The sequence below is a fragment of the Phycodurus eques genome, chromosome 19, assembly GCF_024500275.1.
Source record: "Phycodurus eques isolate BA_2022a chromosome 19, UOR_Pequ_1.1, whole genome shotgun sequence".
Taxonomy (NCBI): Eukaryota; Metazoa; Chordata; class Actinopteri; order Syngnathiformes; family Syngnathidae; genus Phycodurus; species Phycodurus eques.
The window spans coordinates 9,334,186-9,344,171 of NC_084543.1; the positions used below are offsets into that span (position 1 = coordinate 9,334,186).

The window sequence follows — 9,986 nt, forward strand, 5'->3', positions numbered from 1 at the left end:
CAATGCCCACACAAGCACAATGAACAAAAATGTCCGTGCATGCGGGTTATTATCTGTATTGTAGTTTGATATTTCGTTCCAGTAAGAGTATATAATAACCACTGTGTTATTTTGGAGATAAGCAAGTCTATATAAACCCAGAAATATTACACTAATGTTGTTTCCAACAGTGTTATTCTGGTGTGTGTGTGTGTGTGTGTGTGTGTGTGTGTGTGTGTGTCCCAGCACTTTCTAATGTAAATCTGTCAAACTGAAAGCTCACGAGAATATAAAATGATATTAAAATAGGTTTACAGTTATTTGGCGCTTTTTCGATCGCGACAACTGTGAACTAATCGTCCCACAATGCATCTCGGTCTCCGGAGCTGCGCATTAGTCTATGTGCGCAGCAGCAACCTGAAGTAGCATAAATGATGTAGCCACGCAATCTCGTTTTAAAATCATATAAAAGTTGTCAAGGATGAGAAATTGGCTGGGAAATATGACTAATAATTAACTTATGTAATACAGTATGAACAAGAAAATATATGAACATTAAATGAGACAACTGACATACAATACATATTTTAAAACATGGATTTTGGGTATTACAATCACTCACAGCTTTATGATTCCTAAATAGGAAATACATGCATTTATATTATAGTGTGGAAGATTGGGTTTGTTTCTGTGCATGCACTTTAAAAAATGAAATGACATAATAATGTATTGCAAACTTTTTTTCCGGACCCTAAAATTACGGCTTGCAAACCTCTGGGGGTCCTCAGGCCACAGATTAAGAACCACTGCCATTGACAGTTGTGACGTATGCACACCTGCCCTCTGTTGGAGGAACTGCGAAATGACAACAACGCCCACCATTCAATTTTAATTAAGTTGACTAAAAAGACGATTAAATGTGGGAAAAAAAGACCATCCATCCATCCCATCCATTTTCCGAGCCGCTTATCCTCACAAGGGTCGCGGGTGTGCTGGAGCCTATCCCAGCTATCTTCGGCCAGGAGGCGGGGTACACCCTGAATTGGTTGCCAGCCAATCGCAGGGGGGAAAAAGGCCCAAAACAATTATTTAATGTTCCTCACAGGAGTTCGCAGCAAGGGTGAATGGAAAGCCCACAGCCGGTTCAACGACACTGCCGCTGCGGCTTCCGTCACCGACGTGACCGGAGCGCCTCCTCCACATTGCTCGGAAAATCTCCCCACCGCAAACCAGCCGCTGTCGTCCCGGCGACGAGATGCCACGCCGGTGTCGACATGACGTGGACACCCGGCCTTCCTTGCTGGTTCTCGTCAGCTCGACGTGACGAGTCTCCGCTTCCGTAAAGCGAACAAGGACCCTCGAAGATAGCGTTCCCGTGAATACAATTCTACTGGGTGTCGTATGTATCTAATGTCTTTATTTATTTATTTATTTATTTTTTAATGACGCTTAATGTGCTCACCCACATCCGGTTTCCAGCTAGCGTGCTAACGCGTAACCATGGCTAACTATCGCTAACTTACAAGCGTTTGCCACGTACTCCTTTTGTCATCTTTAAACTGGTTTATTGTCATTAAAGACGCCATATGAGACGACGTGTAAACTCTTTAAACAGCATAAGGGTTTGTAGTTATCCGCCTTGAAGGCTCGATTCGGCCAATGTTTGTGACACTCTTCGACGAATTGTTTTGTTTTCACTTCGAGCTTGAGCTGCTTCTTTCTTGAGAAAAAAAACTCAACAGGTGTCCAAATGTTCGAAAGCAGGATAAATAATAAGTCATAATCAGTTGTGCTCGTAAGTTAACATATACTGGGAGAACGTGTTCAGTATAGGCAATTTCTCAGAGACTGTGCCTATATATAAATGAAATGTGACTGTTAAAAATGTCTTTCTATTTCTAACTCAAAATAATATCAGTTTGAACAGACCAAGCTGACGGCAAAATTGAGGTTGCTATCAACTCCATTCTTCTGCTAATAGGATCAATTATCTTTGGTAGCACAAGACGATAACGTCTTGCAACATGGCTAATAGTGTAAACCAGTTCAGTGTAAACAAAGTTAAAACAGAGTTTCTGAATATTGTTTTGTCCCAAATCGTTTATTAGCAGGCCTGTTAATGTTAGCTAATGTAAACTAATGTAAACTGATCTGATGCTTATTTTTTCTCTTGCTGTTTTTTTTTTTTTTTTTTTTTCCCCTCCAAAGCTTGCTTGGGCTCTGGAGAAATAGCAAATCCAAGAATGAAAAAAAGAACCAAAAGCTAAACTTGATTTGAACATTTATTTTGTGAGATTTGATTTGAAGACCAACTTCCCCAAACTGATTAAGTAGAGATGCAAGTATGTTTAAGGGTGTCTACTTGAACTGAAACCCTCTGCCAAACCAACTCTAATGACAACCTAACTGCGCTAAAAGTAAACCTCTCTTGCTTTGCAGGCTATGAAGAGGCGGTGACCAGCTTGTGGTTGTTTGACGGGTGGGTGGGAAAGGAAGAATGGGCCGGAGTGCGGCAGGCTGCTGGTACAATGGCGTCATCGTCGTCCCCACCGCCGTGCTCTACGGTTCCTTGGCCCTCTTCACCTCCGTCCTGCACAATGTCTTCCTACTCTACTACGTGGACACCTTCGTGTCCATATACAAGATCGACAAAGTCTCTTTTTGGCTGGGAGAGGTGAGTGAGGAGTTTACTTGATGCCCTGTATGTATTATTCCATGTTCTGAGCACGCTTGTCGTTCCAGACCGTGTTCCTGCTGTGGAACAGTCTCAACGATCCTCTCTTCGGCTGGCTGAGTGATCGCGCCTTCCTCAGCTCTCCTCAGTGAGTGTCTTTACTCTCTTGTTTTGTGCACAAAAACTTCTGGGAACATTCTTTGACAGTGACATTTGTAGACATTTTCCCCCACACAGTTTAAATTAATAACGTTTATGGGACATGCTTTTGATAAAGAAATTACAGAACATGTTTTAGCCTATTTTAAAAAAACGTTTTTTAACCTTTGATAAAATCAGTCTGTTATGAGGGGTGGTCCTGTTTTATGCAAATGACCTCTTGTTAACCTTGCCCCCTCTACTGCAAGGGTCAAGAATTACAGGACATCTTCACCCTTCCTATTAATCTTTTGATTAAAATCCACTCGATGGGAGGGTCATATCTCATGCAAATTAGCTGCTGCTCACCCCGCCCCCTCTACTGTGGGGTGTGCGAACGCGAGAGGGGCTTTCATTACCAAAGGCTTTGGCTACTTGTTGAGCCTCTGATCTAAAAAAAAAAACTAAAAGCGAGTGCAAACTTATGCGCATTAAAGAGCATAACTTATTGAGCAAAACAAATGAGGTTAAATCCCTGTAATGTTGCCTTGTGTTTCTCTTGTGGTGTTTGCGCCTCAGGGTTATGCAAGTAATATGACATGTGGTAAAGAGAACCACTGCCGCCTGTGTTTACTCAGTCTTACGACTCCGCCCTTATCATCACATGGAACACTCGGCTGTAGCCTTAACAGCTAGCATGTGACAGTCTCTTTAGCCTTGCTTTTATCTGCTAAATGATTTATTTACGCTCCCACTGTACATTCAGCCTTGTTGGTGTTCTAGAGAGCATTTCAAACTGTTGCTAACTGTCAAACAGGATAGAGAAGGCGGTGACAATGACGTTTCAGCTGCCTGTGGGCTCAGAATTCTGATGCTAAAAACAATAGCATGTGTAACCACATAAACAATGTGTATCCCCTATCTTGATGTAAAATTGGGTGAGTTAAAATGGGACGAGTAGTCAACCCACTGGCGATTTCTGATAAGGGCAGCTGACCAGGGCGGAACAGTGTGAGCGGGTGGGAATATTGATATTCCTTTCAAAACTGTTGTGTACGATATACTGGTATTCCTTTCAAAATACCTTTCTCTGCAATATGCCCATAATACCTCTTTTCGGTTTAAAGTTTAGGCATTGAGAAACGGCCCTAAGTTCCTTCAAAATTACCTTTATGAGGAGAGGTAAGGTTTCTCCAGTGGTAAAGGGCCTAATGTTTGTCCAAAAGTACTTCTTTTCAAGGTAAAGTTCCTGAGGTTGGAAAGGCTGTAATACAAAATTTTATCGTATTTCAATGGCTCAATATTTGGATCTTTTCTAACAGCCTGTAAAGGTGACAAAGTTGAGTGATTAGTTTGCTGTGATGCAGGAGCGGCTCCCAGGTGACGTCTCCAGAGGTGGTCCTCAAGCGGCTCCACGCGCTCTCGTCTAGCGGGCCGCTCTTCGCCCTATCCTTCCTGGCCTTCTGGGTGGCGTGGGCCAGACCGGGCCTGCAGTTCCTGCTCTGCCTGTGCCTGTACGACGGCTTCCTGACCATGGTGGACCTCCACCACAGCGCCCTCATGGCCGACCTGGCCGTTTCGGCCGCCGACCGCACGCGCCTCAATTTCCACTGCTCGGTGTTCAGCGCCCTGGGATCCTTCTCCGTCTTCCTGTCCTACTCCTTCTGGGACAAGGAGGATTTCTATGCCTTTCGACTCTTCTGTGTGACTCTTGCCACCTTCTCCATCGTGGGCTTCTTCCTTGTTACCCGGTTGTTACAGCGACGCTTTCAAAAGAAAGTTCGCCCCAGACTGGATGAGGCGCACGCGCTCGAAGAGTACGTTCTCTAAAAAAACAACTTGACGATTTTTGTCATTGTCCGCTTACATTCTTCCTTCTGTCACATCTCACAGGCTGAGTGTTGGCGACGCCCCCCTCACCTCGCCAGAGCGGCCCGTCACCATCCGGCAGTACCTCAAACAGCTCTCCAGACACAAAAACTTCAAGTGGTTTGTCACCATGAACCTCCTCCAGGTGATCGCCCTTATCATATCATTTAGTTCATCTCAATATCTTCCTATTTGATTGCTTGCACCCTAGCTGTAATTTTCACAAATATAGTTGTGGAAAAAAATGAAGAGACCACTGTAAGTTAGCAGTTAATGTCAACAAAAGCCAGGCCAGCAAATCATCATTGAGATGCAAATAAACTGTAATATAAAGTGGGCGTGCTGGAGCCTATCCCAGCTGTCATCGGGCAGGAGGCAGGCTACACCCTGAACTGGTTGCCAGCTAATCGCAGGGCACATACAAACAAACAACCATCCGCACTCACATTCACACCTACGGGCAATTTGAGTCTCCAATTAATGCATATTTTTGGGATGTGGGAGGAAACCTGAGTGCCCGGAGAAAACCCACGCAGCCACGGGGAGAACATGCAAACTCCGCACAGGCGGGGCCGGGGATTGAACCCGGGTCCTCAGAACTGTGAGGCTGACGCTCTAACCAGTCGGCCACCATGCCGCCTTATTCCACAGTAGTAGTGTTAAAAAAATTGTTTTCTTCTGTGTGTGTCGAGTGCAGGTGTTTCACTGCCACTTCAACAACAACTTCTTCCCTCTCTTTCTGGAGCACCTGCTGTCAGACAACATCTCCGCCTCCACAGGCTCGATCCTCCTCGGTAAAAACAAAATGAGTCGCTCTGCGTTAGTGTTACGCGAATGTGTAGAAGGATGTCTTTTTGTTCACGTTCGCTGCTCTCGCAGGCATCTCCTACGTGGCACCGCACCTGAACAACTTGTACTTCCTGACACTGTGCCAGCGCCACGGCGTCTACCAGGTCATCCGCTGGCTCTTCATGCTCAAGCTGGGACTGAGCGTGGCCATGCTGCTGGCGGGCGCCGACCGTGTCTATTTGCTTTGCATCTTCATCGCCAGGTGCGCTCTCTTTGCTTACTGTATGAGTTATTCAGACCCACAGTAGGGTCTCTTACGCTCTGTATGTATACTGTGCATCCCAAAATCCTTCGCAGTGCTTCACTTCATAATGATAAAGTGAATTATTATTTTTTTTAAATCACAAAAATAGTCACAGTAATAATTATTTCCCATCCATCCATTTTCTGAGCCGCTTCTCCTCACTAGGGTCGTGGGCGTGCTGGAGCCCATCCCAGCTGTCATCGGGCAGAAGGCGGGGTACACCCTGAACTGGTTGCCAGCCAATCGCAGGGCATATACAAACAAACAACCATCCGGACTCACATTCACACCTACGGGCAATTTTAGAGTCTCCAATTAATGCATGTTTTTGGGATGTGGGAGGAAACCGGAGTGCCCGGAGAAAACCCACGCAGGCACGGGGAGAACATGCAAACTCCACACAGACGGGGCCGGGGATTGAACCCGGGTCCTCAGAACTGTGAGGCTGACGCTCTAAACAGTCGGGCACCGTGCCGCCAATTATTTCCCATTTTAGAATAATGCTATAACATGATGATTCCCAACCACTGTGCCGTGGGACATTAGTGGGCCATGAGATCCCTCTGATGCTGTGGAAGTTCTGCAGACCATGGCTTGTGCTGTAAGATATGATTACAAAAACGTCAGGAAAAGTCTACTAGAATAGCTGAACTTTATTTGGCGTTAATCAGAGGCACTTTAAATGGTGGCAGGTGTGTGCTGACTCCCAGTTAACTTTGAGTTTGAATGTGATTGTTAATTCTAAACACTGCTACGTCCTTAGTTATAAGAGGGTGACCGCACTTGTGGAACCACATTATCTCCGTTTTTAATTTTTATGTCGCCTCTTCAACATATAAAGCATAATTCATTTACAATATACTTAAAATATTTCATTTTGTGGAGGTGAAGAGAGTTGACAGCCTGTGTATTTTCAGTGTAACGTTTAATTTGGCCTGTCACAGTTTTTGTAACCACCTTTAAACTCCATTTCCACGTACTATTTAGGTGTGGACTTTCAGCTTTAATTTAAGAGCTTTCACAAAAATATGGCACTTACTAGGCAGGGATTACAGCCATTTTGTGAAGCGTACGCTCCAATTTCTTGGGATCAAAAGTAACATGATCAGTGTCTTCACATTGATGAATATCATTAATTCTTAATAAAATAATTCAAGGCACAAATTTGAATACATTTGTGATTTCAAGAGTGTGCATCTAATTGGTAGCCCTTTACGTTCATCAGTACCAAAGAATTAGCTTTGAAATGGGTTGGTGACCCTTGACTCGAAGTCTTCCATGAACTTAATTAATATGCATAATTTTGGAACATGGGAGGAAGTGGCGAACACTGTATTTACATTAAAGCTCTTAAAGCTGAGAATCTAAACTTCAATCACATGTTGATATCATTTGAAATTCATTGTTGTGGTTGATGTATGAAGACAGCATGAGAAAAAAACGACCAAATTTTCAAGTACCATCAGAGGGTTTTCCAGATCGAGGTTTTGCCCGACTTTTCCCCTTTCACTTTCCTGCCTAGTTCAGTGGAAATTTGTGTCGTACTGTGTTTGTGAGACAATCAGAGGCCTTCCTCCTCTTGCCCTGCCAGCAACCGAGTGTTCACGGAGGGAACCTGCAAGCTGCTGAAGCTGGTCATTTCTGACCTGGTGGACGAGGACTTTGTGGTCAACCGGCGACAGCAGGCGGCGTCAGCTCTGCTCTTCGGCATGGTCGCCCTCCTCACGAAGCCCGGACAGACGTTTGCTCCCCTCATCGGCACCTGGCTGCTGTGTGTCTACACGGGTACGGAACTTAAATATAGCGCTGGGTGATTCATCGATTTTTAGCGATTAAGTAATTAAGTTAATTAAATTTAATTACTTAGTCGGATTATTATTATTTTTATTTTTTTTGAAGGCCATATTACCCAGAACTAGTAAAATGCTCACCACGCCACCGAGCTCTACTTGTGGATTCCTGAATGTGATGTCCTCCACAGGCTATGATATTTTCCAAAGGGAACCGGTCAAGGACTCCACTGTGGACGTGTCCTCAGGTGCGGGGTCGCCACCGCTGCGCTTGGGCTGCTTCCACATGCTGGTGTTTGTGCCCATCACCTGCGCCCTGCTGCAGCTGGCCGCCTGGTCGCGCTTCACGCTGCACGGGCGCAAGCTGCAGGGAATCAAGAGCTCCAGGCAAGGTGCCCAAAATGGCAGCATGGTGGACGTCAAGACCATATAACGTGGACTTAGCCGAGCAGCACACAGACACTTTTTTTTTTTAGCTGTTGTCTTTTCGGCTTCCTGGAAGTCGAGGCCTAGAAAAGAAAACGCAGCACAATGACTGCTCTGCTCTTTGGGGTGCATATTTTGAATAAATGACACCTGCCTTATTTTTAAACAGAGTTTTACATTGTATTTATACCGTAACAGGTGACTACAGAATTAAGAGGACCAAGACATATTATGCCAACTATCGGTTCATAATGAACATCCACTTGGTTCTAACATCAGGGGAAGAATACAAATCTTTGTATTTAAATTGTATTTGTATTTTTGTCTTTAAACAGTACTGAAATTAATGAAGTCCGTGGGGTTATAGTTTACAGAAAGCGTTGAAGTATGTGTTCAGATACCACTGCCGTTTTGCCTTGTGATCACGGTGACCAACTTCATTGAGCACTGCCACGTTTTAATATTTGAGATTTGAGCTCGACTATCAGTGATTAAGCTTTTTGTCAACTTAAGAGATTTTAACTTCGAATGTGTGCCATTGCCCCAAAACAATAAAATCTCCTGCCAAAAAACGAGTTGTGACCCGTGTATTATTTTGTCTGACGAATGATCCGTTACTCGACACCAAAGAAACACGGTACACACGTCTCTTCCGAGTCTGTTTAACATGGAAACTGTGATGGCACGTTATGTTCATATTACATTACCACTCCAACACGGCTTGGCAAAAAGCGTTTTACAACGATAATGTAATACATAACGATTGAACGCGACTACTAATGAACCATCGCTTCACTTTCTGGTGTGTATGGCGCATGCGCATGATAATATATTCAAATTAGGTACAGATGCCCGTATAGAGTGGGCACAAAAAGTCTAAATAAGTACGTGTAACGCAATAAAATTATCTTATTTGAACAGAAAAGTTGATGTTTCATTTGTTTTCTTAATTTCTTGACTCAACACCAAACGAACTACTGTAAGAAAACCCCGACCGTGAAGTTTAGGGCTGTACATCTGGTCAGCCTCGCTGCTGCCTGGAGGCTAGTATACTCATGGATCTCTTCATGTTGTATAAATCTTTCGCCTTTTACTAAAGATTTCCGTGGGGAAGAACAACATGAGTCCAGGGTAATTTTTTGATTCCCTGTGTTAACAGGTCTTTCTCGTAATGTCAAAGGTATATAAGCTATTACGGAGTTTGCTGCTAAGTGAGACACATAATCAATACCGAACAGTGTGAAATTAACCTTATCTTCACATTTCACTATGTGAACTTGAACGAACCCCGTGGGACATATTGCGAGCAGATGGACATTTATTATTATTATTATTTTTCTTAAATTAGATGATTTCGTAAACGTTAAACATGAAGAAATGGCACTTACACTGGGCAAGTACACCATTTGTTGTCTCTAACTCTAACTTGATGTAATTTTTGTCCTTGTATGCTAGAAAGTTACTAGCCGAGTTAGGCTACGTTGAACTCAAATTTTAATATTACCAATGTGACCAGTGCGCGTTTTGTATTTACTATTAATAGTGATTTGTTTTATTTCAATATATATATAAATATATATATATATATATTTATTTATCTTACGGAAACGATACTCTACAGGTGTTACGTCCGACCTGCTCAGTTTGATACACACTCCCGGTTTAAAGGCTAAACCGCCAACATAGGTCGTTTTTTTGTTTTTGTACACGAGAATGCACTCACGAAATTTGAAAGTAAGGACCTTATATGTTATTTTTAAAAGTAGTTACCAGAGAAACATTTATCATTATTTAGCTTTATTCTAAATTATCGCAATGCATGACGGGACAGCTATATAGGCAAATGCATAGATTCGACACGCCCTTTTTGAGATCCGTGCCTACGGCCACATTAAACTAGAGAGGTCAAAGTCGTAAACGCATTCTATGTGTGGACGGCAAGGAAATCGAAATAATTAGGAGGCCAGCACATTGTCCTGTATGCGGTGGCACGTTACGCTGTAAAATTGCAACAAGG

At 43.5% G+C, this 9,986-nt stretch overlaps 1 protein-coding gene and 1 non-coding gene across 2 annotated transcripts; both read left to right on the forward strand.

The window, feature by feature from the left end:
• Positions 1 to 1,008: 1,008 nt before the first annotated feature.
• mfsd13a (major facilitator superfamily domain containing 13A) lies at positions 1,009 to 8,530 on the forward strand. The gene is made up of 9 exons (XM_061663953.1): positions 1,009 to 1,378; positions 2,419 to 2,653; positions 2,722 to 2,801; positions 4,159 to 4,608; positions 4,685 to 4,805; positions 5,358 to 5,454; positions 5,540 to 5,711; positions 7,345 to 7,538; positions 7,735 to 8,530. Exons 2-9 carry the CDS (start codon positions 2,477 to 2,479, stop codon positions 7,974 to 7,976), a joined length of 1,533 nt encoding a protein of 510 aa, XP_061519937.1. The 5' UTR covers positions 1,009 to 1,378; positions 2,419 to 2,476; the 3' UTR covers positions 7,977 to 8,530.
• Positions 8,531 to 9,019: 489 nt separating this feature from the next.
• On the forward strand, positions 9,020 to 9,132 carry LOC133395312 (U5 spliceosomal RNA). The gene has a single exon (XR_009767224.1). It is a non-coding gene; the product is annotated as a U5 spliceosomal RNA (small nuclear RNA).
• Positions 9,133 to 9,986: the final 854 nt, after the last annotated feature.